The sequence below is a fragment of the Carassius auratus genome, chromosome 29 (assembly GCF_003368295.1).
Source record: "Carassius auratus strain Wakin chromosome 29, ASM336829v1, whole genome shotgun sequence".
NCBI classification, from domain to species: Eukaryota; Metazoa; Chordata; class Actinopteri; order Cypriniformes; family Cyprinidae; genus Carassius; species Carassius auratus.
Genome location: NC_039271.1, coordinates 28,344 through 56,030, shown reverse-complemented (window position 1 = coordinate 56,030; position 27,687 = coordinate 28,344). Strand labels below are relative to the sequence as shown.

Here is a 27,687-nt window from a genome sequence, read left to right as displayed (position 1 = left end):
CCCCAAGGCTTCATTTCATCAAAAAAAAAAAACTGTAAAAAAACAAAAGCAAAACGGTAATATTATAAATTTATTTGTAAAATTATAGATAACAGGTTAATATTTTAATGCATTTTAAAATGTAATTTATCCATTTGAATGCTCCAGTCTTTAGTCTCAAATGATCCTTCAAATATATTAATATGCTGATTTGGTGGTTCAAAAGTTTAGAATGACAATTTATTTGAAATTTTGTCAAATATTTGGTATTGATGTGAAAGTCTTTACTGTCACATTTAATACATCCTTGCTATATAAATGTGTAAAAAGAATGATTACCGAACACAAACATTAGTATTGTTATTAAACATTTATTAAATTATTTTTTTTTATTATTTTTTTTAAAGAAAACTCAAACTACAAAACAGCTTTATAAGTGTAAAAATTGTGTTTGGTTTGTTTGTTTTACTTCCTCTGCCTTGTATTTCTCTCAGTTTTTGCTGTCAATTGATCAGTTAAACACTTTTTTCTAATTTTTTCCCTGTTGTAGCACCTTTATTTTAGTTTGACATCTTTTTTCATGCATCTCTAAGGTATCAATTTCTTCAAAGGGATGGATAAGCGCAATTTTGCAGATCACAGAGGAGGCTATTTGAGAATTGTCAAAACTTTTAGAGTTCTTGATGGCTGTGGCCAATTTCATGGACCGTTTTGAACTTTTTTTTTTTCACTGGTGGCATAGCTTTAAACATTTTCTCCGTAATTGTACCAGTTTGACTGTTTTTGACCACAGATAAAACACAAAGCTGCCTTTCTATACATTTGACAATATTCTAAAAATATACTTGTAGTTCAGGTAGCTGTCCCTCCTAAAAAAATAAAATAAAATAGGAGAAGACCCGAAGAAAGAAGTTTAAAAAGGTGAGTTACGGTGATGGGATTGGACAAAATTAGGGATGCACGATAATATCGGCACAACATCGGTATCGGCCGATAAAAGCTTAAAATGACCATTATCGGTATCGGCCGATATGAATATTTCTGCCGATGAGCCAAACCGATATTCTCCAAGTGAAATAATTGACCTGTTTTTCAGATGTGAATGTCTGTCTACATTTGTAAAATAATAAATTTATGGTAGAATCAGTACAGAAGAGATACATGGATTTCTCTTCAGTAAAATTAAAGTTTAAATATATCAGTATATATTTGTATATATATCGATATCGGTATCGGCATCGGCCAAAATTATTTTGAAAATATCGGCATATCGAATATCGGCCAAAATCCAATATCGTGCATCCCTAGACAAAATCAAAACATCTCCCTTGATGTCTTTTTTTCTTATGTTGGGAAAAGATGGTGGTAGTTCGTCATAAGCTGACAGTGTGTAATCTCATGACTGATTCTTGTGTGGAAGCTACAATTGTGTGTAGAACCTAAATTTTCTGTTGTTGTTGTTTATACTACTTTTTTTGTTTTGTTATCAAGTAAAAATATGGAAAAATTCTTAAAACTAAATACATTTACTTTAACCGCAAAACAGAGAATTATATTTTCATTGAATACGTCTTTAATTAAGTTGATTTTCCCTATTGCGTTTTTATTGAACTTCACATATTTTTATGCAAAACATCATTTCAGATTATTGAGCCTATTTACATAAGTGCCTCGTTGTAACCCAGAAGGAGCGCCAGCCAAGCAACTGCCATTGAAATTAATGCACCATCACTATCAGGTGTCTTTTACCTGGTATCTATCCTTTCATTGATCTACTCTTTCATCCATCCAGTCATGTCCGGGCATTATCTGGTCACGTCTTGCCCTGCACAAGATAGAAAGACTGCCATGATGATAGGACAGTGCAGAAACAAAGAGCCACGATAAGAGAAAGTCTTTCCTGTTCTTCTGCTGTCAGCACATTTTAGTACCAAGTGTCAGTAAAGGATCTCTGTGATAGTTTTAGGATATCTGCTGCTAATATGATAAGTACACCCTAGAGTCTAATAAGGCTTCATCACTGTCATCCGATTAGGTCTTGATGACGGAAAGCTTTCTGCCTGTGAAACATCTTTTTAAAAGTCACTATCACCTTACCAGTAACTTGTCAGTTGTGTGTAGGAGGCTAGCTTCCCGTGGACCATCTGGCAGACCACTTCCTGAAGACCAAGTCAAACTTTAGTGTTATAAAAACAAGCTGTCCAATAGCACACTGCCATCAGCCAGAATGGCCTCGCATGTCTCTAAATGACTCAGTATGTCTGTTGACAGACTCGGTTCTGCTCAGTTTCTGGTCCATACAAACGTGTTTCACTCAAACTCTGGGATCAGTTTACTGAAGCATGAGGAAGTTCTGGTCACTTTCATCGGAAGTCCACATATTGCAGATTTTCTTAATATCTTAATATATATCTCCATTTAGCAATTCATATTTATTGTTCAATTATTATTGTTTAGCCATCTTTCATTTCTTTTTTACACCATTGGCAATTTCCTTTCTTGTTTTAAGCATAAATATAACCTAATTCAAAATCAAATGTAACAACAAAGGAAATATTTTTTTTGCAAGACAGTATGCATAAAAAAATGCAAATTGTGAATTAAATTAAATGTTTAAATAAAATAAAATAAAATTGTTCTTACCACATTTGCTATTTCCTTTGTCCTTTTAAGCATGAATATAATTTAGAACATTTGAACTGAAACAACAAATGTAACTAAACAAATATAGCAAAAATAAATATTGCACATTAAGTAAAAAATTTAATTAATTGATTAACTTTCATTTATTTATATAGTAATGTTTTTTTCTTATCTCATTGGCAATTCCATTCAGTTTCCACCGGCCTCAGTACCATCTTGTTTGTCTGTATCAGTCAAAAGCAGTATCCTTTTACAACATGTAATGTGATTGGTTCTGTCATAACTGGTTTTGTTGTGGCTTCTCATTCAGGTGTAGAGTCTAAATGCTGTATTGATGTATCTGAGCAGACAGAAGACACTGAACACCAGCATCACTTGCAATTATTGCTCTGATTGGAGAGGGTTTGTTTACCTGGCTTTCTGGCTCAATTGGGGCTTTTGTCAGGCTGTAATAATCTGTCGGTTGCTTTCGTTGTGCAATGAGCATTTTTCACACAGATGTCTTTTTGCTCCCCCTCTCTCTGTCGCTTTTCCTTCTCTCTGTGTTGACAGAGATTAGCGGTGAGCCATCGATCCAACGTTAGTATGGGCACCTTGCGAGTGTCTCCAGCTGATTTGGTGTCCTCTCACAATGGGAAGGCCAAACGGTGCTCGCACATTTACTTCAGACAAACCACCACAGCTGAAAGTTTTAGGAAACTGTTTTATGGTAGTATCAGCCTCAGATGTCATGCCCACGGCCCGTTGGCTAAACGTCTATGCATATGGGACACAAAAGTGGAAACACTTCAGTAGTGTCGAAGTCTTCATTGGATTGGTTCAATTCTACAGGATTTCCGCGAGACATGTGTGTCGCGTTCTTTAGTGTTCTGCCTGGACACACAGATACCTTGTCGTCAAAACCCCTCATGAAAGAAGAAAGCCATAGTGTTTACAACTACGATGACTTCAGGTCAGTATCAACTAAATGCTGGATTTTCAAAAGTATTTAAAATATTTAAAGTTTGCGGCATAGAATCTTTAAAATATGAGAGTTTTACACTCCGATCTGTCATTGTGGCCACATTTCCACTCTTCGAAACGTGATGATGAACGAAACGAACTGTGATTGGTTGTTTGACATGTCGGTCAAACAGCCTCATGGGCAGGCCTTGGCCAGTGAAAGCTGCCATAGATTCCAGATCTACAGCCGTCAGTCTGAAGGTCTGGCTACACGAGACTAGTTTTAGGGTTACTTTCCAGGTATTTAGAACCCTATTCAAATCTATTCATTAAGTTGCTGGCTCTTGCACCTGGCTTGATCCTATATGCCTTTAAAGTCGACATGAAATCAAAATGACTGCATGAACATTTTTTGAAAATGCTAATTTTTCTCCTTCTCATTTCTTGGTTAAAATATCTAAAAGAAAGCAATAAATATAAAATAAAAAAATCTAGAATAAATGTAATACATTATAAGTGTTTTGTAATTTAGGTTTTTTTTCTTTTTTTTCTCTCCTTTACAAATTGTAGATCTTTTTTTTTTTATTATTTAAAAATCATCTTCTTGTGAAAAATACATGACCAGAAAGGCCAAAGAAAAATATCTGTCTTTGTAATCTTCCATCGAAATGTAATAACTCCCTTCGCCTCTGAAACGACTTTCTTTTCATCAAGCCTTCTTTGTTTCTCAGCTTCTTTCCTTTAAATAAATGTCATGTAGGGACCACTTTTTACAATCTAATAAATTCCCAATGGCTAAAACCAAGTCCCCCAATACTGTTTTCTTATTAAATATCTATTTTTACTCAGAAATACTTGAGATTCTTGAAGTAATATGGGTTGCGAACACCTTTTCATCCCTGCTTTACACGTTATATTTAGAGTAGACTTTTATGACTTATGGCAAGTATATGCCTTGCATTCTTACTTTAGCACCCTGTCCTTTTGTTCAAATCCAGCCTACATTAAAATTCAGCATGAGCATCCGTCGGCATGCCAGTCTTAAGAGCATCCGCAGCTGGGCCTTTCCTTTGTCTTTTCTCATAATTCCAGGGATTTTCTTGAGTAAATAACCCCTCTCATATGCGCACAAACACAATGAGGCATAGATGTGAATATTGCACTGCATTATACATCAGAGAGAAACAGAACAGTGAAGAGGAAGATGGTGTGTTTTTCCAAGGTAAAGGTTAGAAAACAGACAGAGGTAGCAGCACAGCTATTTGTATTGCATGGCAGTGATGGACATGCACGCTCTTATGAAGGGAGGGGGAGAATTGCTGTTGTGTTATCTCCCCCCTGCCCCACCCTTTTGTTTCTCTCATCTATGGTATGGCTTTATCTTGCAGATGCCCTTTATCTCTTTCTCCTCTCTGCTGCGCTGCATGCATAAGTAAAAACTAAAGAGCTGAGCATCGAACAAAAGAGTCGCCGTGAAAAAGTTCCACTTCAGCAAGTTGCCTCTGTGTCTCATTAACTTTGGAATGTAATAAAGCCACACGTCTGCCTGAGTTTGTGGTGGAGATTTGACAGACCAGTGGGGGTCTAAGCCTTGTCTTTTCCCATAGAAAACTTTCAAAGTTTAACATTTCGAGTTAAACGTCATTGTATATTCCCATTGCTGACATTTAATGAGTTTGCATATTCTGTCACACCCACCCAAAGGCATGTGGGACGCTTTGGCTTTCAAATACTCAATGCATTATGGGGAATTGAGTTTTGGCATGGTTTCCTCACAGAAAAGGGATATGTTTTTTTTGTTTTTTTAATCAATTTCATATTTTATTTCTCCAAAGTTGTAAAACTTGGCTGTGTTTAGAATAGTATACTTCCATACTAATCTTTTTGCAGTATAGTATATAAACACTTCATTATATGTACACTACTTGCTCAAAATACTCTTTTAGTAAATTATCAGCAAAGATGCATTTATAGATCAAAATGTTATGTTTTGATTAAAAGATATTTAACGCTAAACGTTAGCGAAACCCTAATAATTCACAGTAGTTATTAATGTTCTGCATTTCTGTTTAGAGCTGCGCGCACTGAAGATGACCAGTAGAATGAGCATTTTATATATATATATATATATATATATATATATATATATATATATATATATATATATATATATATATATATATATATATATACAGTATTAAGTGCTATATATACACACATACTTTTGTCTGCCTTTTCCCCACAGAGTTGGGATGACACCCCTAAATCCTTACTTCATCAGTCAACAGCCGACCAGTTGTCATACACACACACACGCGGACCGAAAAGAATAAAGGACCAGTGTCTTGACGATCTTAGGCAGCTCATGAATCCTCATATGTGTGTTATTAAAGATTAATGCTGCCCAGTGGCCGCTCAAATGCAGTGATAGTCATCACTGCGGCCCGGAATAGCCTCGGCTAGCTGCACACACCTGGCCATGCATTAAACATGCCTCTTCTCTCTTTCTCTCTCTGTCTCTCTCAGGCCCGGCACTCGGATACAGTAATGACCAATGTATGTGTATCATATATAAACACAGTGCCTATACCCCCACCCCCACTATTACTAATGACCTATGACCCCAGCAGGACACTGCTATCCCTCCTGTTGTCAAGCAAAACTACTGTCAGTGCGCCGCTGGACAGCTCCCCATTAATAATGGCGCTCACTGTTGTGTTCAATCAGACACAATGTCTTCTCACTATAAAAACAAAACCGGTTTCTCTCACCTCTGTCAATTAGATTTTAGCCTCCAGTGGCTGGACTATGCTCCAGGTGGGAACTCTATGAATTATAGAGGATGGCTTGGAGTGGATTTGCAAGATCTGTGGCAGGGTAGAATGTCACTCTCACCTTGTTTTCGCTGTGGCGTTCGCCTGTGACCTTTGACCTTGACTTCTCTGTGGTTTGGCCAAGTTGAAATGCAGAGGTGACCCAGTTCTCACAGGATTATGGAATCCTTGGGTTTTTAATAATTTCCCCACCTATTTTCTGACCTTTTTGCTCCTTTTTGTTACTTTCTGCCTTTTGATTACAGCTGCTATCATTTCCCCCCCCCCCCCCCCCCCCCCCTTGTTTTGACTTTGAATTTGTGTTTTGTATTCATTTAGAATTAAGTAGTGGCAGAGATGTATTTGTGAGTTTCAGGCAAGCATGCTTTCTTCTTTAATAAGTTGTCTAGTTAGGTTAAGCTTAATAAATAATTGTGCCATGAGTGGTTTCGGGCCTTTTGCATTGATTTTGCTCTTTGAAGTTAATTGATAGGGTTTATTAAATTTCTCGAACTTGTATGTAACCAAACCTTTCTCATTTGCACCCGTATTAGAGATTGACAACCTTGCATTATGAAGTGATAAATAGTTTTGGCCAGTTATCAATCTATAACTTTGAGTTTGAGTCTGTTGTGAGTATGTTATAAGAAACAAAATTATTTTATATTTAATAATTGATATCTATTTATATTACATTAAATTACACTACATATTACATTATATTCTTCACCCAAGATTCTTCTACATAATGTTTTTTAGTTATTTTTTTTTTGTTTGAGTGAACTATCCCTTTAATGTCCAATGTTATAATTTCAACATACCAGCATACTGAAAAGGCATGCTTCCCTACTTGATTAAGACCATATATAAGTGTATTAGTCATTAACATTGTGCATTTGAAGAGCTATAGAGGAAATTGTGATTCACTGACTTGTTTGAATGCATGTATGCTCTGGGTTTTTGAGGTCAGATAATTGTGGGTGTCTAGTTAGCCGTATGGTCTACACCTTTCATCTTAACACCTCAATATGTGCACATAAGTGTGTGCTCCTGTGTTTGTGTGCGTGTCACTGTCTCTTTGTGTTTCACCTCCCAGAGCGGAGGGCAGGTGCCACTCTCTGTTAGCGCTGAGCCACAGAGCTCTGGCAGCTACATCACAGCAGCCTTTGATTCGCCAGCCTTTCCAGGTCGACGAGCTGATGCCTGATAATACTGTTGTTTGATTGCTGAAGTGGAGAGCTAATTGATTGATTCTTTGGCATGTCTGGGGTCAGGCTTCAGAAGAAGGGCCTGTCTTCTTTCTCCTGCTCTTTCAATCCACAGGAAGATGAGCCACGGAGGAAAATAAGATGAAAAAAGCAGAAAGGACACTGGCCGTTTCAGAGATTTCCTAAAAAAGCAACCAGCTTGTCAAAAGTGGAGAAGCTTGTCTTGAGTTAGTGAAGTGTCCAAAACGCTGGACCCCAATGACTTCTGTTGTATGGCCAAAAAGGCCATTTATTAATAAAAAGTAAAGTGAAGTGACATTCAGCCAAGTATGGTGACCCATACTCAGAATTTGTGCTCTGCATTTAACCCATCCGAAATGCACACACACAGAGCAGTGAACACACACACACACACACTGTGAGCACACACCCGGAGCAGTGGGCAGCCATTTATGCTGCGGCGCCCGGGGAGCAGTTGGGGGTTCGATGCCTTGCTCAAGGGCACCTAAGTCGTGGTATTGAAGGTGGAGAGAGAACTGTACATGCACTACCCCCACCCACAATTCCATCCGGCCCGAGACTAGAACCCACAACCCTTCGATTGGGAGTCCAACCCTCTAACCATTAGGCCACGACTTCCCGTCGATTATATAATAAAATGTTTGCGTGGCCTATTAAAGCCATTAAATAATAATTGGTGGGCCCCTTGCAGTACCGTGTAAGACTAATGTATTTGATATATATACAGAGAGAAGGAGAAAGAGAGATGCCCGGTGTCTAGTGGCTAATAAACCTATATTGGATTATTGGATTGGACAATCTATCTTTCTGCATTAATTAAGCTCAGGGTCAAACACTCTCCACTCCTTCCATAATTCAACAAGTGCTGTAGGGAAACAAAATGCGAATCAAAGTGTAAAACTGACAATTATAGATGATGACCTGTTCCTGTGTTCTTTGGAAAGCAACCGTATGCTTCCTGAGTGACCAACACGTTTCCTGTGCATGGATAAGATTTCAAAGCCGTAATAATATTAACAGGTAAAACACTGCATTAAATACAGAGGATTAATGTTTTAGTGTTGATGCTGCTTGAGTTTATAGAGCGGATCTTGTTCACATGTTTCCAGTGGTTATAACTCCTGTTCAAGCAGTGGACTGAATGTGCAGAGCTATGTTTTTAAACTGCAGATTGAGATGTTTCTAATGATAAACCAGAGTTCCTGGCTCAGACAGTGTGCCTGCCATGCTGAGCAGGTAATAAACCCCGATTAGGCTCTTTATATGAGAGAATGAATGCTGAATACCAGGCCCAGCTCTCTGGAGGAGAAAGACATGTGGAGAGGGGGAAAGCAAATTAAAGAAGCTGGAAATAGGAATGGAGGTTGTGCTCACTTAGCTCTCATGCTTAGATCCCTGCCAACATTCACCTGTTAAAATGATATGGTGTGAATCAATCGCCAGTCTTGGGAAAGACAAAATTGCTTAAATTCAAGGTTTTTTTTTTTGTTTTGTTGCTGATTCCAAAATAATTCCATTAATTAATCTTTTTGTCATTTTAATAGTTAGGAAGAATGTACTATATTGGAAAACAGTTTTTATGGCATTCACATGTATTAGGAATGCACAAAACATTTGATGTTTTATGTTGTTTTATGTAACATTTCATATATGTGTGTGTGTGTGTGTCTGTGTGTGCTCTTGTTTTTTGATATATCAGGACACTACTCAGTATAATGATATGGGTATGACACAGGTATTACAAGGAGAGGGTGACTTATGAGGACATAACCCATGTTCCCATTTTTCAAAACGCTTATAAATCATACAAAATAGGTTTTTTTTTTCTTTGAGAAAGTAAAAATGCACAAAGTTTCCTGTGAGGGTTAGGGTTAGGTGTAGGGTTGGTGTAAGGGTTGACATGTAAGGCCATAGAATATACAGTTTATACAGTATAAAAACCATTATGCCTATGGGATGTCCCCACTTTTCACAAAAACAAACGTGTGTGTGTGTGTGTGTGTGTGTGTGTGTGTGTGTGTGTGTGTGTGTGTGTGTGTGTGTGTGTGTGTGTGTGTGTGTGTGTGTGTGTGTGTGTGTGTGTGTGTGTGTGTGTGCGCGCGCGCGTGTCATTTAATTGAATTAAATATTTGTAAGAAACATATTACATATATTTAATACAGTATTTTCTGGGGAAATTTCAATTACCAATCCTAGTGGTATTTGATGAATTCATCATTTTTCTGAAGGTAGTCTATCTTGCATCTCTCCCTGACGACCTTCATAAATGGTGTTTATTCATGAGTCTGTAGACTTAGGTGCCATAATGTTGCATTAGTGGAATGTGATGTAGCTTTGGGGAAGCTGGCTGGTGAATCCCTGGTGAAGCCAAAGGATTGAAATTTTTATTTAAAACACGATTTACTGCAGTTACTCCGGGCTTCTCTCTCTCTCTTTCTCAATTCTCTGTTGCTTAGCCCTGGTTGCTCTGTGCAGCTCTGGCTGGCAGCCTGATTGTGTTGGGCCACTGGTACAGCTCACCTTGGCATCCTTCATTATAGTGGGAGGCTCTGTGCCTCTCTGATGGTACTTTTGGTAAGCGTTAGTTAAGGTAGATCTGCTACTTTTTGCACTAAAAGAGGCCAAAGAGAACAATTAAGGTGTTTATTGCCTTACTGCAATCGGTTGTAAGTTGCTATCATGTTTTTTTTTCTTCAGTTAATGGTTTTATAGGGCATCAGTGACTTGTGTTGCCCTGGCTTGCTAAGCACATCTCTCTTTTTAAATCTATGGCGTCTCATGCCACTTTAGCAGAAAGTGACGTTGGATATTTGTTTCTCAAACTTTTTTGAGAAAAGTTAATTAAAACATGTTATTAGGAATGTTAATTGTGGTAAGATTTTCGTGAAATATATTTCCTGCTCAAATTGTCATTTTTGTAATTCTTCCAGGTGGTTCACTTTTGAGTTTTTTTCCTCACTCATTATTCTCAATAATACTCCTCATTAGATTCTTATTACTGTAAAACAGCAAGTTTAATTCTCATGCAAAATTGTTAACCTTAATAAATATGCCTAATTCGCTGCAGGCATTAAATTACTCTTGGCATGTTGTGAGTGATTGGTTTTAATTTAGAGTACACACTGAAGTTTAGTTTCATTTTTAATTTAGATTAGAGTGAACAGAATTGTAGGCCTTCTACTTTAGCTGTGAATGTGTTTAAGGGCATATATGGGTTTAGTTTCTTTCTTCACAGCATAATTAGATGCACAAATGATTTACATTTTACATAGTATGTAGAAAACAAGTGAATGTTCAAGGAAAGTGAGAAAATGGGAAGGAAAGCTAAGTCAGATCCTAATGGAATCTGAGACAGAGCAGGCTATGAGGGAAAAAAAATCCATTACATGTGATGTTACTGTTTCGCTCACGGTAGCCGAATTGATATTAGTTGTGTTGTAATGTGATTTCTGCCATGTGTGAATATGAGATTTGAGGACATTACAGCAGTCTTTATCTGTAGTATCTATTCCTCCTGGTTGCAAATGTAATTTACTAAGTATGAGGCATCAATGGGGTTCTGCTTTATGTTTGATAGGAGAGAGAGAGAGAGAGAGAGAGAGAGAGAGAGAGAGAGAGGAGAAGGACTGGTGCGATTCTTCAGGGTGGAAATGCCATAACAGATGGTTATTGAGAGAGCTGGGGACATATCAGATGCTGGAGAACTTACTTTGGTCTTGAGTGAAAAGAATAAGAGTTCAAAAGTGTGCACGAGGCCTGAAATGGAGTCTTTTCTCTGATGAAGAGCCATCAAATGTCTCTGTTTTACAGGCCACATGGATCCCAGGAGTCTAGTCAGCTAGATTTTTCCAATCAAACCAGGCAGATGACTGACAAGATCAAGATTGTTCTTTTTCTTTCAGTTGTACTCCTTTTCTCGCATGCGCTCTCTTTTCTACAGTGCTACTGTTGCTGTAGAGCAGAATATCTGTCATATTTGACTTTCATTTTCATTTAGCCAACTTCTGGTGAGCTCCTTTCATTTTCTTCCTCTTTTGGAAATTGGACGTATGGGAAGCCAATTTTAGAGACTGGCAAGACTCTCATTATAGAGATTTACATTACCCATAATGCCTTGCACTAAAAATCCTCTCTTTTTTTGTTTGGTGCTCAGAGATAAAAATAAAACATAATAAAGAACTAAGAAAAGCATTTTGCAATGAACCCAGTAGATTTCATTTAATTCTACATCCGAGCGTTTGTCGTCATCAAGAGTATTCAGAAATCCAATTTCATTAGTTGCCTGTACCAACAGATATTCTTTCAGCTGCTGTTTTGATTGTTGGAAGATTATAGATGCTTGTTTTTTTAGTTTTGTTCTGAAAGCATTTGCAGCAGAGCCCCAGTTTGGGTGATTCTCTTTTCAAATGCCGTTCTTAGTGAATCAACTCTGAAACATGACTGTGATGAGAGTCAGATAATAGACTTTAAAATTAAAAAAATAAATTAATGCAATCAAGCAAGTAGCAGAATTTCAAAGCAGGTTTTTTATTTTTTTTGTAGAAGATTTTCTATATATATTTAACATCAGATTGGCATTTACAAGCCATCTGATGTTTATAATTTGACGTGTTTTACAGTGAAATGGGATATTCATAAATGTGAAATGGGGAAATGGGTTGATTTTATCCGTCAACCAAAAATTGACTAAAAAAAAATATAATAAAGCTGTATTTATTTATTTATTATTCGGAGCTCAAAACAAATACGAATTATTTCAGCATTATCTTTATCTTCTAAAATTCTTTTTCTTTTTTTTCTTTTTGTGTGATGTCAACTGATTGATTTTTGTGTTCATTAAAAGCATAAAACTCTGATGGTTATATTTGTGCCTAGCTTGTTAACCACCTGCCACTTGCCATAATATTTCTATAACTTTCTCCACAGAACACTTCATCGCTCAAACCACTCGCTAATCCCAGCAGAAGCACTGGCTTATATTAATAGGAACACACCATTGCTTCCTCCTTCCATATACGTACACATTTCACTTCCTCCTGTTCCCAGTAGCCACAACTCCTGGAAGCCTGTGTTTCTCATTGATCTGGATTAGAATAAAGCGGAGAGCGTAGACAATCGCACAGCCTCACCCTTGGCAAAACTACCCAACAAGTTCAAATCTCGATCAAGGTTATTCCCTTATTCCACTCTCACTCTGCAGGTGATCTCCAGGCCCTCAAAGATAGATAGCTTAGCATTCCAGGGAGAGAGTCACCTTATCTCATCCAAATGCTCTACAGCTGCCTGTGAACGTCTGCGCTCTTGAATACCTGCGAAAGCCAGACACGCTGACCATTTGCACGCGAATGTGAATCATATATATGACAGTTCGGAGCAGAGGTGACCTCGCCAGTCGCAATTGAATCTCACTGAGCCAAATATAAACCATATTATTTAGCCTCAGGCAACAGCGCATTTGATGATTGACTCGCCTCTTTCCGATGGAAAAAGCGAGGAAGACGCCACCGAATGCCATTTTAATAGGTCGCTTTTTGAGCAGCGCCTTCTGAATTTAACCAAATCTTGCAGCTGCCCTCTGCCCCCCTTGTGACCAAACAACATAGTATTTGTTTCAGAGCCCTGCGATTCTCTCCTTCCATCTCGGCCCATTTATTTCATTGTTTTCTTTTCACATCCAATCAACCACCAGTATACCTCAAACCATTTTAAATGCCTACTGAGAGAACGATTCTTTGCCTTATAGAGAGAGAGAGGGGATTTGTAAAAAGTGAGTTATGGAGTGTGAAACCAAATAATGATTTACTGTTTTATTCCGATTTTAAAAATGGCTTCCTGACTTGTAGATTGGTTTCTATTTTACTATATGTGCACCGGCGATTGATGAAAGAAATAGAAAAAGAGCCCATATTCCTATCAGTATGTGTCAAAAAAAAGAAAATTAGCTATCTTTTGAATTCTATTCTTTGTTGACAGTCTAGAAAACTCTTTGTGCTTCCATCATGTCATTTCACTCATGTATTTTATAGACTGTTTTCTTTTCTTTTTTTAATGTGTCAATTGAAAAGATTTCACAGAACAGTTTCAGAATTGCTGTGAGTCAGCAGTTTGAAAAAGATTCACTCCGTAACTGAATCACTGAAGCACTATGTGTTCACAACTGAATCCCTCACTGAATCATTTTGGGTTGTGTCTGATTCATAATGAACCAGGCAATAGGCTAGGAGTATGCTTGGAAAATTAATATGCGGTATTTTAAAACCCCAGAAATATCTTCCAAATATAATCACTTTTATTCAGCATATTGGAGAAACTGTGCTGAACTTAAGACCCATTATGCTCATATATTTTATACTTGCAAAATAATAAAATAATTCTGGACAGAAGTAATTCAGGTAATAGAAGAAAAAAAAAAAAATCAAATATAATAAAGATACAAAATATAGTACTTAGTAAAGATGATTTATAGTTATTTAGAATACTGAGAATTAAAGCTTTAAATACAATAACATTATTTTGGAGAAGGCAAGAATCCCTCGTTTTAAATGTATGGTTAGATTTACTCTCTAAAGTACACTATGGAGAGGATTACATATGAAATTAAGAGTAAGAGTTTTGAAAGATATGGGTGCATTTAAAATCGAAGTATAAATTATAAAATAAAGGAATACATATACTAATTACCTTTATATAATTCAAACTATCTTTTAATTTAATACTGTAATGCATTAGTTTTAATATGATTTGTATTGCTTATTAGGATTTAGGTGTCATTTCAAGAGTTTGATATGAATATGTGGATGTTTTTGTCTATATATATTTTTTTCATATGAAAAAGTGTTTAGGTATATAGTGGTTATTGTTCTGACTATTATTATATTTTTTATGCATTGGTGATGGGTATTATCACAAAGAAAAAACTGAGGGAAGAGAAAGTAGAAGGAAAAATTAGGAATAATAATTGCTAAAAAGAAAAAAAAAGTATTTAAGGGTAATGGGAAATGTGAGGGAAATGTGAAAACTGTTTTAAATGTGCTTGGACTAAAAGACATAATGAAATATATATATAACTCAGCTGCAGATCAATTTTGTTTGGCAGTAAAACGGTAAGGTGTGTGACATTTTGGAATTATAATCATCATAATTATTTGACTTTTTTTAAACACGCACAAATATTTTTTCTGTATCCAATTGGATCCAAACAGCTTCCGATTCTCTTATATACATGCAATGCAGTTTATTTGCAAAATTTTACTTTTTAGAAACCAATGGCTCTCTACTTTTTATTCTTCAGTTCGGAGCCATGAAAGGAATAATTTAACCACGTAAAAAATCAAGTAAGAAATCATGTTGTTTCAAATCTGAATGTATGCCTTTTTTTCAGTGCATCACAGATTTTGTCATTCTGTCTGTAACTGGAACCCTCTGTACTGTAGCTTGATTAGATATAAACATACTGTACTTATTGCTGCCTGTAGTTCTCTGTAATGTGCGCTAATGCAGAAGAGCGGATGTCATTAGAGGACATTATATGGGCTGTAAAAGAGTGTTAACTTCTTCCTGCCAAAATCCAGTGTTTGTACACCAACGCCAGACTTAAGTGTTACCGAGCACAGACTTTCTAAAGTTCAGATGATGCTCTGCAGAGATCATTTCTTGACTTCACGTGTTTGTACGGTCTCTACTGTCAGCTCAGAGGACCAGCCTTCACTGTTTTTCACGGCCGGCACATAAATCATAAAGCTGACCCTGGGCCGTGCTTTTGGCAAAGCCTCTGTGATTTAATTAAGTTCTTCTCCTCAGCAGAGCCCCAAGGAACTGGAACGTTGGAGCACTTACAGTTATTTCAGTAGAAGACGCTGAGTTCTAATTGAAGGAGCTCTAAAGTGCTTAGAATCCCTTTCGCCCATAAGGATACAATGAAGACCCGTCTGCACTATTGGCTATATAGAACTCCAGAACCCCCTCTTTACTATTTAGTGAACAGTCAAAGCTTCTATTAAGAGGGAAGTTTAAATGGGCCCTAGTGATTCGCCTATTTTATGGCCTGAAAGGGAGCTTGATTAGACCCGATCCCAAGAGGGGGTTGAATTGTTAAGCCAGTAGTGTGTCAATCAACACTTCTCACCCTTTTAACCACACGATCACTTGCCTGCCCTCCCCTTTTCTGGCTTCTACACACACACACGCTGTTATCACCTTGTGCGTGATGCCTTTGCCCATACAGGCCACTCCCAGCTTTTGCTCTAATGGCTCAATTTGCAGAGTTTCCTTCCTCGTTTACACCATGCAGAGTAATAACAGCCGTCTGAAAACAAATGCTTTCAGAGGAGAAAAGACTGACAGGCTATTATCCAGTCCAGATGTGCAGTGTGCTGCTTGGGGAGGCAGTGAAGTGTGTTTGTAAAAGCCACATTAAGCTTTGGAGGTGGAATAATGTAGTGTGGCATCCAGTGGGGTTCACATACTTTTCTCTGATTGTCACCATCAACATTAGGGAGCAGTCTGCTTAAGCAAATACCAGTTCACAGTGCAAGGTGGGTTCTTCCAAAAACCTTTTTTTTTTTTCAGAACACAAAAGATGTTTTAAACTGTAGTCTAAAATTGGTCCCCATTGACATTGTATCATATTTTTCTGCAGAATGAAAGAAAGTCATACAGGTTGTACAACGTGGGTGGGTAAATGCTGGCAGAATTTCCATTTTGACCTCTCGATAACGTTCCAATAACCTCAGCTAAACGTTTCTTCTAATTGCAGATCTGACAACGGTCAGGAGAAAATTTTGGCACCATTTCCGTTTACAAAACTGTTTCAGTGTTCTTGAAATTTCGGTTCTAAACTGCTTTCTTGAGGTCAAAGCCTCACATACCCTTTTCCCTGCAAGTGTATGTGCAGAAACAGAGCACAGAGAATGAGAAAGACTCTGGGAGGTGGGGGGGGGGGGGTACAGAGAAATGTGCAAAAAGGCAAAGCAAAGAACGTGAAAGTGAATCAGGAAGGGTGATTTTTCACCATGGGGATATGTCAGCCAAACGAGCCGATCTCATTTCCTGTTGACTGCGGGAATCCAAGCTCCTGGTCGTCTTCATGTGATAGATTTCACCTTGTTTAATTGGCCTAAAACACTGCTTTCCCTCTGGATCGGCCCTAAACAATATTTCTGATTTTCCACTAGCAATGCAGCTCATTACAAACGGCTCTCTTTGGTTTGCAACTTTTGTTTTTGGAAATAATAAAGAAGAGGAACTTTGAGAGACCGAGCAGGAGGAAGGAACGTGAACTACTTGGGAACTCCCGCAATGTACCACATTCGCTTTCTGATATCCGCCTCCAGGAGTTTTAATTAACGTGCTGGTCCTATCCTTTCCAATAAGTCATTTCTGTCTTTCACCCATCTCTCTACCTTTGGTGAGACAACGTGTGTGTGTGCGCATGTGTGTAAGATCTGCAGCAGACAGCAGGAGGTCTCAGAGCATGTTAGTGTATGTGTGGGTTAGATGTATTCATTTATCTCACGGTGTCTTTGTAGGAACCCAATAAATGGAATCTTAATGCTTTCTAAAGACAGTTTCCCTTCATTAAGGTGGCCGAAGAACTGACTGCACAGGTATGTACACAGAGAACTGACATACTGCCATCGAGTGGTTCATTTGAGTATACCAGGGGTTTGCTCTTCACGCTCATTTATAAATAGTCTTTACATAGATTTAACCATGTGAGACCTACAGAATGCAACCCTCTCTTTTTTTGACTGATACATTATTGGCTTTGTAACTGAGATTAGGCGTCAGCCATTTAAAACCTGCTTTTGAAGCAATATTATGTTTAAATAAATGAATTATGGTCTGTAAATTCCATAAAATCAGCCCACACAGCAATATTTTTTATGATCATTGAAAGGTGACTTCTCATTGTCCATGTGGTGAATGTCCTCTACTTGTTATAATATGACATGGTAAAAGTATCCATTAAATATGGAAAGGTCGTCTTTATTGATTGAGTTAATTAATCGTACAAATTTGCTAAAAAAAAATATTTACTGAGGAAAAACACTTGAAGTCAATATATTGCTAATATATTGTTTGTTTTTGGTCCATATGATTGAATATACTGTAGACTTAATAAGGGCATGCAGTCCACCGCAATAGATTTCTGCGATCGAGTTAGTGTTTTTGATTTATTCATTTTGTTCATTTATGTTTTTTTAATGTATATTTACACTAGATGGACCTTTTTCAACAATTTTACAACCAAAATGCATTTCAAGGCCCCTGCATTTTGTTCTGTTCTGTTGCACTCCGATTAGCTTTAAATGCAATAACACTTTTCTGAATTCATGAATTCTTGTTACTTCAAGCTTGAATTGCTCCAGTTGTAGCAGAATATACACTATGCTTCACCTTTTCGTTCAATAATATTCAATAATACACAGATACATACTACAAGAATGGTTTAATTACTGGGCCTGTAATTGGTTCGGAGATGAGAAGTACAAGAAGTTGTTGACATACCATTTTCAGTGTATGTGTGTGTGTGTGTATTCACAGGCATGGCACTCTGCACACATTAATCCAGCGAAGGCCTTGGGCACAGACTACTGCTTTCTAATAACAGTTAATTAGATGCTGTTGAGCGCAATCAGAGGCAGTCGGTGCTAATAAACTGGGAACTCAGTGCATGTGCAATGTTTCTCGTCTGTGAGAGAGTCTACAGGATGAGGGCTTTGATCTAGAGGAATCACATTCTATTGCTTCATCTAAGCACTGCAGTAGAGACCAGTGGCCATTATTATTATTTTTTGGTAGTTTAGTTGTCATGGCTAGGATGTTATGGATGGTTACTATTGTGTTGCTATGCAACAGCTAAAGTGTTCTGAATTCTTTTTTTTTCACAGTGGGATGCATTTGCTACAGTAGGATGCTCTGGTTGGTTATGATTACAAAATGGTCCCAAATATGCTCATCTATGATAAACACTGAGGTTAGAATTTATTCATATCCCTAATTGGGAGAGTGAGAAATGGAAATAATAAATCTTGTGACCATGCACAGGCTAAAACCTCTGTTTGTTCACAGTAGAGTTATAATCATTCTTCCTAATCGTCTGGACCCTCGTCAAATGTTGATAGTGTTTCAATTCGGTTCTCCTCTGGATGGATTAAGATCATCGGTCAGTGAACGGTTATGTCCAGATCACACAGCAGTAATTGTATTTCAGTGAAGAACATAAAGAAGGCCAGCTCTGATTACATGCCATAATCCCCTTATTATCTGTGAGTTATTCTTACAGACATCTTATCCTGCTCTGAGGGGGGCTCACTTTAGTGGCTGATCCTGCTCTGATCTCACATCATATTTTCCACCCGATGCTTACTCGTAAACACAACAACGTGTGTTACGGTGTAGTCACATATCAGTTGTCTTTTCGCTGTCTGCGACCTTTGGATACTACTGTTTCAATTCGCAATCATAATATATTGTAATGGTGTAATCGTATCCAGAAATCCCTAATCCATGTAGAATCTGATCTCCACGCAGTCCTGTGTGACTCTCTATTGGTAATGAATGGCTTCTCTGATCTATAGATGGTCTATCATCTGCAGTTTATCATACTCAGTGAAAATGTAGTTAAGGTATTTATTATGTTAACTACTAATGAGCAATGAGAATGTGGCATTTATGGATTCTTCTACTGTTGTCATAGTGGCTGTTCTCAGCAGGGCATCTGTTGAACCCAAGCAGCGATGGGAGGACAGAATCGAGTTGGGAACTGTCCTCGTTCTCTTTTTCCATCCTCTTCCTCTTGACTCCATTTTCTAACATCTCTTAGCACAGTCAAGCCTGGTTACACTCACATGCTGTTCACACATCATATGCAACTGCAGAGAGAAGCGTCCTACTTCTCCAGGCCTGCCTAATGCAGCATGCATATAGATCAAACAGAGAGTGTTTTACTACATGCCCGGTAGCATGAACAATTTTAAGTTTGTCTGCGATTTTATTTGATTAGCACTTAAGCAGGCCTCCGGACGACAACTAAGATTGCAAACGTGACAATAAATAAAAAATGGACAATATGGAATATCTTTTGGCAACAGTCAACCTTTTTTGTTTTTTCATGCAGTTAATTGGCTTTTTTTCGAAGGCTGTTCTGTGGGTCTTCCTCTAACACACACTTCTGCCATGACGGTCAATGTGGTCACGCTCACGATATCCCTGACACCTTTTTCTCTTCTGAATAAGGACGACGTAAAACTTGATTATCTGAGAGAGCCAACGAGCCTTTATGGCAGCTGTCACCTTACATTTACCTCATAAGACCAGTGATCAGACCGACTTATGGAATGAAATATTAACATATGTGTTTGTGTGTCACTGTGTGCACGGGTCGCTGTGTTTCTATTATATGAGTGAGAGCAAAAGTAAGAGACACCATCTGGTGTGAATAATTCTTATAGAGGACATTTAAATTGGTGACATAATGAAGTGGAGATTGAGCTATTATCTTTCTGTAGTTTGAAGCCACGCCAAATTATTCAAGGGGGTCCTGAGAAGCCTTGCCATATTTCATATACAGTCCCAGCTGCGGAATTATGTGATTCACAGTAGAAATTGAAACTGGGACAGTTCAATTACATGATACAATTTGTACCACATCTTCTTTCTGGAAGTTTATAGTTCCTAATTTTTACATTTTAAGCTTGACTAAATGGTCATTGGTGCTGATTAATTGTTGTACTGATTAGGCATGATCCATTTTTAAGGTTCTGGCCAATACCGATAAATATATAATTTAATTTAATTATTTTCATGCTATCACCTACAACAATAATTACTTTTTTTCCCTAAATAATAAAAAATAAATCTTCAAAACTAAAATAAATCTTTTAAAATGCTAAGTGTATTTAGCCATTAATATTTTATACCGTATTAAAAACAAATATTTGGTGTTATAAAATTAATAATGTTTTTAAATACTGTATTAACTTTGAGTGTTAGATGAATGCAAAGGTAATCCAAATGTGTCCAATATCGGCTGATGTGGATACATTAAAAATGATTAATATCGGCCGATAACTAGTATTGCATTGATATATTGTGCATACTTAATACTGTGAGTATCACTGTGATATGACATAAAAAAAAGGAAATATAAATGTAAAAGACTGCATATTGGAGAAGTGAGCATACAGAATTAAATATCCAAAATCAGCTAATACTTTAAATTAAAAATCTTTAATATTAGCCATTAACCAATTCAGCACCAATATATTGTGCATACTTAACACTGATTTTTTTTTTTTAATTAACCAAGGTGAAATAAATTATTTAGAAATTATCCCACATGGATCAGTGTTTTTTAAAGAAACATAGTGAGACAATAAAAATATTTCAAAGGTTTTAATGGCCACAAGTGCCATTGGCATTTTAGTTTTTAAGTTTGTAATGGCAGTGTTTTACTAAATTCCATGGTACACTTGTTGCTTACTGATGGCTTTCCCATGTTTTCAGTTAATGTCTCTCTCTCACACACACACTCACACAAACATGCATTCACGTGCACATGTGTGGATGGGCTCCCCTCTGCTGGGTTGACTAATTGGCTGTGCAGTGCTGAGGGAGGTGTTTAGAGTCAGGGGGTTGTGCAGCTGTAGTCTTGTAGTGATAAATCAGCGTTCCTGCTGATCTATGAGCCTCTGTCTCTCCGTAGGCAACAACCCATCCCTGCTCAACACCTGTCTTGTTCCCTCACTGACACACATGGTGCATGTGCAGTGCTTAAAAGCCAGAAATGGTGCTTTTGAGTGTGTATTTCAAGTTTGAGGCCACTCTGAATATCTGGGATTCAATAGTAAATTGTAACCTTGAACAGAAAATTGTTGTTGTTGACATAAAAATTATATTAAATTATTTTAATATATAAATACAAAATGCCACTGTATATAATAATAATAATAATAATAATATAATTTGTAATAAGAACCTATTTATTTAATTTCTAAATTAAATGCAAAATTAATCAAAAGTGTAGAGATGCCAGACAATACAATACAGGTTGGATTCAAACCCACATTTTCCACATCAGCACCACTGCACAATGTTCTAACCACTAAGCCCCAGCTCTGACATCTACAAACTTATGCCGCGTTTCCACCGAAATTACCCGGAACATTTGTACCAGGAACTTTTTTTCCCAGGAACTTTTTTCCCCCCAGATCTGTTGCTTTCTGCGTTTCCACCGCGGTGTAAAGTACCGGGTAGATTAGGCAAATAGACTGGTGACGTAGGTCTGCGCGCATTTCTCAATACAAAGTACCGCTGATTAAAAAAAAAAAAAAAAGTACGCTGATTTTGGACGTGCATCCTCGGTAGTTGGTTCAGACTTTGTGCATTCCTCTCGGGAGTGTGATGTCCGCGACGACGCATGTCCGGTAAATCTATAAACAGCAGCATACTTGATAACTTCAGTCTGCTCGTCATGGCTACTGCAATTTTCCTTACTGTATATTTACAATAAAACGAAATATGATATCAAATACCACTGCCTCCTTTCGTTTTCATTTAAGCATAATAACAACTGCAGAAATGTACTTAGTTCAGGGAAATGTGTATATGCAGCCATTACAATGAAACGAAATATTATATAAATTTGCCTTTTTTATTTTCATTTTAACATATAGATAAATTGAATACAGACCAAAGAAAACCTGTTAGATATACCCCGCAGCTGAATTATATGTTATGTTTAACCACTAAAGAGACATCAGAGCCAGCGGCACATATCAGAAAGTCTATCCCAGGAGAGGCTGCTCTCTGCGGATACATGAGGACTGAGCTCCCGCTGATCGAGTGGAGCTCACCGTCTACGAGATCGGCGAAACACATTTTTAAATAGGCGCTGTCTTTATAAATAAACCATAGATTTGAGTTTTAAACAACTACATTCTCGCCTGAAATACTTTTAAAATTACATTTCATGACACAATAACAGTAATATTTGAAAATTATCCGAATAAATGGTGGTTGAACTCAACCAATGCTGCGTGAACTCAGATCGCTTTGGCTACTGCAATTTTCCCCTCAGTATATTTACAATAAAACGAAATAGGATATAAAATACCATTGCCTCCTTTCATTTTCATTTAAACATAATAACAGCTGCAGAAATGTACTTAGTTCAGGGATAAGTGTAACGTTATATACAGCCATTACAATGAAAGAAATATTATATAGACTTGCCTTTTTATTTTCATTTTAACATATAGATAAATTGAATACAGACCAAAGAAAACCTGTTAGATTTACCCCGCAGCTGAATTATATGTTATGTTTTACCACTACAGACACATCAGAGCCAGCGGCACATATCAGAAGGTCTATCCCAGGAGAGGCTGCTCTCGGCGGATACATGAGGACTGAGCTCCCGCTGATCGAGTGGAGCTCACCGTCTACGAGATCGGCGTAACACATTTTTAAATAGGCGCTGTCTTTATAAATAAACAACAGATTTGAGTTTCAAACAACTACATTCTCGCCTGAAATACTTTTAAAATTACATTTCATGACACAATAACAGTAATATTTTGAAAATGTTGATCCGAATAAATGGTGGTTGAACTCAACCAATGCTGCGTGAACTCAACCAATCAGCATGTTTAGCGCCAAAGTCCCGCCCCCGAAAGTTCCGGAACTTTAAAAAAGTACCACCTCGCCAGCAGGGACTTTCTAGGGGGCATTTTTTTACCCGGAACTTTTATTTAGTTCCTAGTTCCTGCGGTGGAAACACACCAAGTACCGGACCAAGTCCCTAGTTCCTGGGTAAAGTTCCTGCGGTGGAAACGCGGCTTATGTCAAACCTTACATAGACGTCGTTTTTGCAATTGAATGAAAATGCTTTGTCTTCTGCGTGCCACCAGGTTCATTCAGGAGATCGAGTCCCGTATGGGTCCAGCTCAGGCCAAGCAGTGTCAGCTCCGCACCTTCCTAACCTACTACATCAACGACCTGTTCCTCAGCCAGGTCCGCACCGAGACCAATAAGGAGATTGAGGCTGTGACCAAAGTATCTGACCCGCTCAAGATCCTGGCCAGCGCTGACACCATGAAAAACCTGGGAGTTCAAAGACCTCTTCTACAGGTATCTTGTTTTAAGAAACTTCTTGGCATTTAATAATATAAGTACACACACATACTCACTCAAAAATAAAACAGCCTTCTTTTCTCCCTTGATTCTTCATGCTCTACTTCTTTTTTATTAGTCAATCCGTTTATTAGACTGCTAAACAGTATTTGCCTATAGCCTGATTGTTTTCTCATCTGACTTACACAGAGGGGGAAGGTTATTTTCTTCTCTTCCCGTCTCTTCTCCTTCACTCTCCCGGTAGCCCACATACCCCCATATCACCCTACATCATAATTGGAACTGAAATTGGGTTTGATCCTGGCTGACCTGGAATCAGCAGTTAAGTGCAGTTTATATAACACACAGCAGGGCACCATGGTGACCAGCTGCCAGCTGTCCATCTCTCCCAGGGTTGTGTCCTGGCGGCAAAGGAAGTGCAACACTTTTATTGCCATGGAGTACACAGAATGTGCTCATCAACTAAGTTCATCATCTAAGGGAATGAGTGCTGTCTCTCCTCTCACCTTTCTAGTATTCGCTTCTTGTTGTAGTTTAAACACTCCTTACAGAATAGTTTTAAAATATAGGATTATGATATGTTCAATTATATTTTGTACAGCCTTAGAAGAAGCTGTGTAAAAGATATTGTCTTTTAATGTTTAGCTGCATGCTTTTGTTTGTTCCTGAGTGTATTCATGTGCAATTGTGAGTTATTTCGATGTCTTCCTGCTCTCTGAATCCATGATCTGGTCAATTACCCTCACGAGAAGCTCTCTTTGCAAATATATGAGAGAAAGAATGCACTCGTGCTGAGTGTGATTAGTTTGGCGCTCTGTTATAACTCAGATCCGAGCCGTTATGGGCCTGATTACTCTCTAAACTAAGACCTGTCATCTCAAGTCTCTCCAAGTTGTGCATTCTTGTGTTTACGTCTTAGCATTGCTTTCATTTGGAGAACAGTGGCGGTTCATTACAGAGGGGAAGGCAGCAAAAGCTCACAGCCATTTGTTTATGATTATGATTTCTCCTTAATGAGGACTGCGGCATCTTGCTAATTACACTGCTGGGCTAATGAGCGACTCTCTGGATAGCGGGAGCTCCATATAATGCCCTTTTGTTTGGGATTTTTTTCTTTTTTATTACCTTCAATCAAAGGTGCCGCAGCTTTACTCTTGATAGCTCATGTGGCACGTCCCATCCCATCCCTGCTGTAGAACCGTTTCCTGGGTCATTGTCTGTGTGTGTTACAGAGACGCGCTGAAGGAACAAGAGATCTTGCTCTTCAGAGGCACTTTAATAAAGCCCTTCATGAAGAGCTGTAGTAGTACGGGAAGTTGTTTGTGTTCTCATTTGTGCACAGACTTTGTAAAGTGCCTGTTGATTTTGAACTTCGCAGAGGAAGGAAGTTCACCACTGCATTCAGAAAGCATTTGCTTCACATCCATCGGCATTTGCCAAGCACCAAATGTGGGTAAGATTTGGCTTTGGTGAGTAGATGATAAATTTTTTTCCTGACAACAAAATATATATGGAAAACTCAACTTCAGCTTCATTTCTAACGCTATTTTAGGAGTATGAGTTTAGTTTTCCAGCTCCCAGCATTCAATAGAGTGTGCCATTGAGAAGGTATGAGACTAAAATTGACCCTGTTCTCAGATTGAACAGCCATCCGTCCTGTGAGAAGCCATGAAGTTGAGTGAGGTTTCTCGCCAGATTGTCTATTGCCACTGTGATGCATTGTAGAGCGATTGGAGAGGACAAATGATGCTTAAAGTAGTGCTCTCCTGTGGTCAAGGAAATGATGACAGCGAGATGTGTGTGTGTGTGTGTGTTTATGGGTGCAAGTCTGTGTATTCCAGGTGCCATGGTTCGGATGTTAAAGCAGGTGTTTTATGAGAAATCAGCCTGGGAGAAGTGTAGCATTGATCCGTGGGGAATGGGGCTTTTCTTTTAGTTTCACAACATTAAATATACTGCCCTTTGCCATCAGGAACCATGTTAACACATACACACACATTAACACCCACTCCCATTTACTTGCAGTACTACACAGGAAGAGCTCTCAGGACAGATTTTCTGTCTGCTGTTGTCAGCATTTTTACAACATATCAACTTTTTGTCATATTGTTTTCTTCCTGTACACACACACACACACACACACATATTTATAATACAAAAAAGCATGTTTTTCAGCTAATTTCATCACCATTTTGGAAACCCTTTTTTTATGTTTGAAAAAATGAACTTCAAAGTAGATCAACATTTAAAAGTTTTTATTTTCTGTATATTAATCACAAGCTTTAATTTGCTTACAATTAAAAATAGACGACTATTTACTGATTATTTGGAAAAAGGTTGTTTTTCTTAATTGAGAGGAGACATTTAGTTTAATTATTAAACGTAATTAAAAAACAGTCAAACATTTTTTCCTGTGTTGTAATGAGAATGGTTTCTTGGCACAGATTAGAGTTGTCTTGCAGAGGGAAGTGTTACTGCATTAGCATTACTGGTTGCACTTTCAAGCACAAGACTCGCTCAAATATAAACAGCCCCTGCTATCAGCACTCCAGTGCCAGAAGCTCGAGTTGGCTGTCCTCACTCGGTTTCGTATGACAACAAGACCAGTGATATCAGAAGGCCCGGCTATCCATGCTCTGCCTCCTCTCCGGTTCTTTCTCTTTGCTGTTCTGTCCCACTGATGCTATCTGCAGGTCTGGGGCACACTGATTGATTCATTTCATTAGAAATGTTTTGAGGGGGTCACTGTGCAGCTTGTTTGGAGATTGGCTCTATTAATCTTCCCCAGCACAGGATCTACGCTGCTGTTTACAGGATCCACATGTCCGGACACCCCTTACAAAAATGCTTGTGCATGTTGGTGGAAAATTGCCAAAGTATTGAAAAAGATATTTGATTACTGTTCATATAAGTCGTGCATGCTGAGAATTATGTTTTGTTATTATCAGTATTGTTATAGTGAAATAAAACTATAAACAATTGTTGAAATGAGATAAAAATCATATCTAAATATAAAGATGAAAAACTTCAAAACTTAAATGAAACTTCATAATGTTACCTCGGCAACTAACTGAAATAAGTCTAGGTTGAAAACTAAAGCTGAAGTAAAATCAAATTAAAGCTAAATAGAAATATAAAAAAAGCATGATTTAAAATGACAAAAGCACACAAATAAACTTTTAAAGTGTAAACAATTAAAATTAACACTGGAAATATAAAAAGAAACATTTTATTAGTTGTTATTATAGCTATTAAATACTAGTAGATAATAAATACTTTAATAAAATGCAAATATATTTATATAAATAATATTAAAATAACCTTGTAATTATAAACATTCATACTGTAAATGTAACCTAAAAATCCTTAAAAGTTTTGACATTATTCCTATTCCGAAATTTTAGTGCCGTTGTTTTCCCGGAATCTACAGATATCCAGAATTAAATCCAGAAAGTCTTTTCAGTCAAATGAGGTCTCAGTATAGATATTTCAGGCAGGAATTCATGGCTACAGCTATAATGTTGTCAGAATATTCCAGGATGTGTTTTATTCACGAGTCTGTTTTTAGCGACGTGATTTACTGTCTGTCTATGCCGTTGTGAAACGTGGACTTGAGCGGCCACCAGCGCTTTGCTAATGAAGCTGACCTTTTCAATCGCACTGTATTCACCGTCAACACACACACAGCCCTACACATCAGTCTAGAGTTGAACTAATGAGGGTGACCTTTTTGTTTGTAGGGTCTGTGTTTTGTGGGGGTGTATATTTGGTTTGTGTGTGTGTGAGTTTTCTGTTGATTGGCATCCTGTAGTGCTCGGCTCCATTAGCGGAGCTCAGCTCGGTGTGGCACAGACAGTGTGGGCCTTTATTAGGGACTTCCACCGCAGAAACAAAAACAGACAGGTTTGAGTGACTTTTTTTTAGCTCTCTGTACTCTTCTCTGT

The 27,687-nt window shown here is 37.8% G+C and overlaps 1 protein-coding gene across 1 annotated transcript in view; it reads left to right on the top strand.

Moving 5' to 3' along the window:
- LOC113047764 (exocyst complex component 4-like) overlaps window positions 1–27,687 on the top strand; it is a 91,796-nt gene that overhangs the window by 41,927 nt on the left and 22,182 nt on the right. Inside the window, exon 11 of the mRNA XM_026209039.1 lies at window positions 23,521–23,740. Coding sequence (XP_026064824.1) covers window positions 23,521–23,740 — 220 coding nt within the window. The remainder of the gene's footprint in view (window positions 1–23,520; window positions 23,741–27,687) is intronic.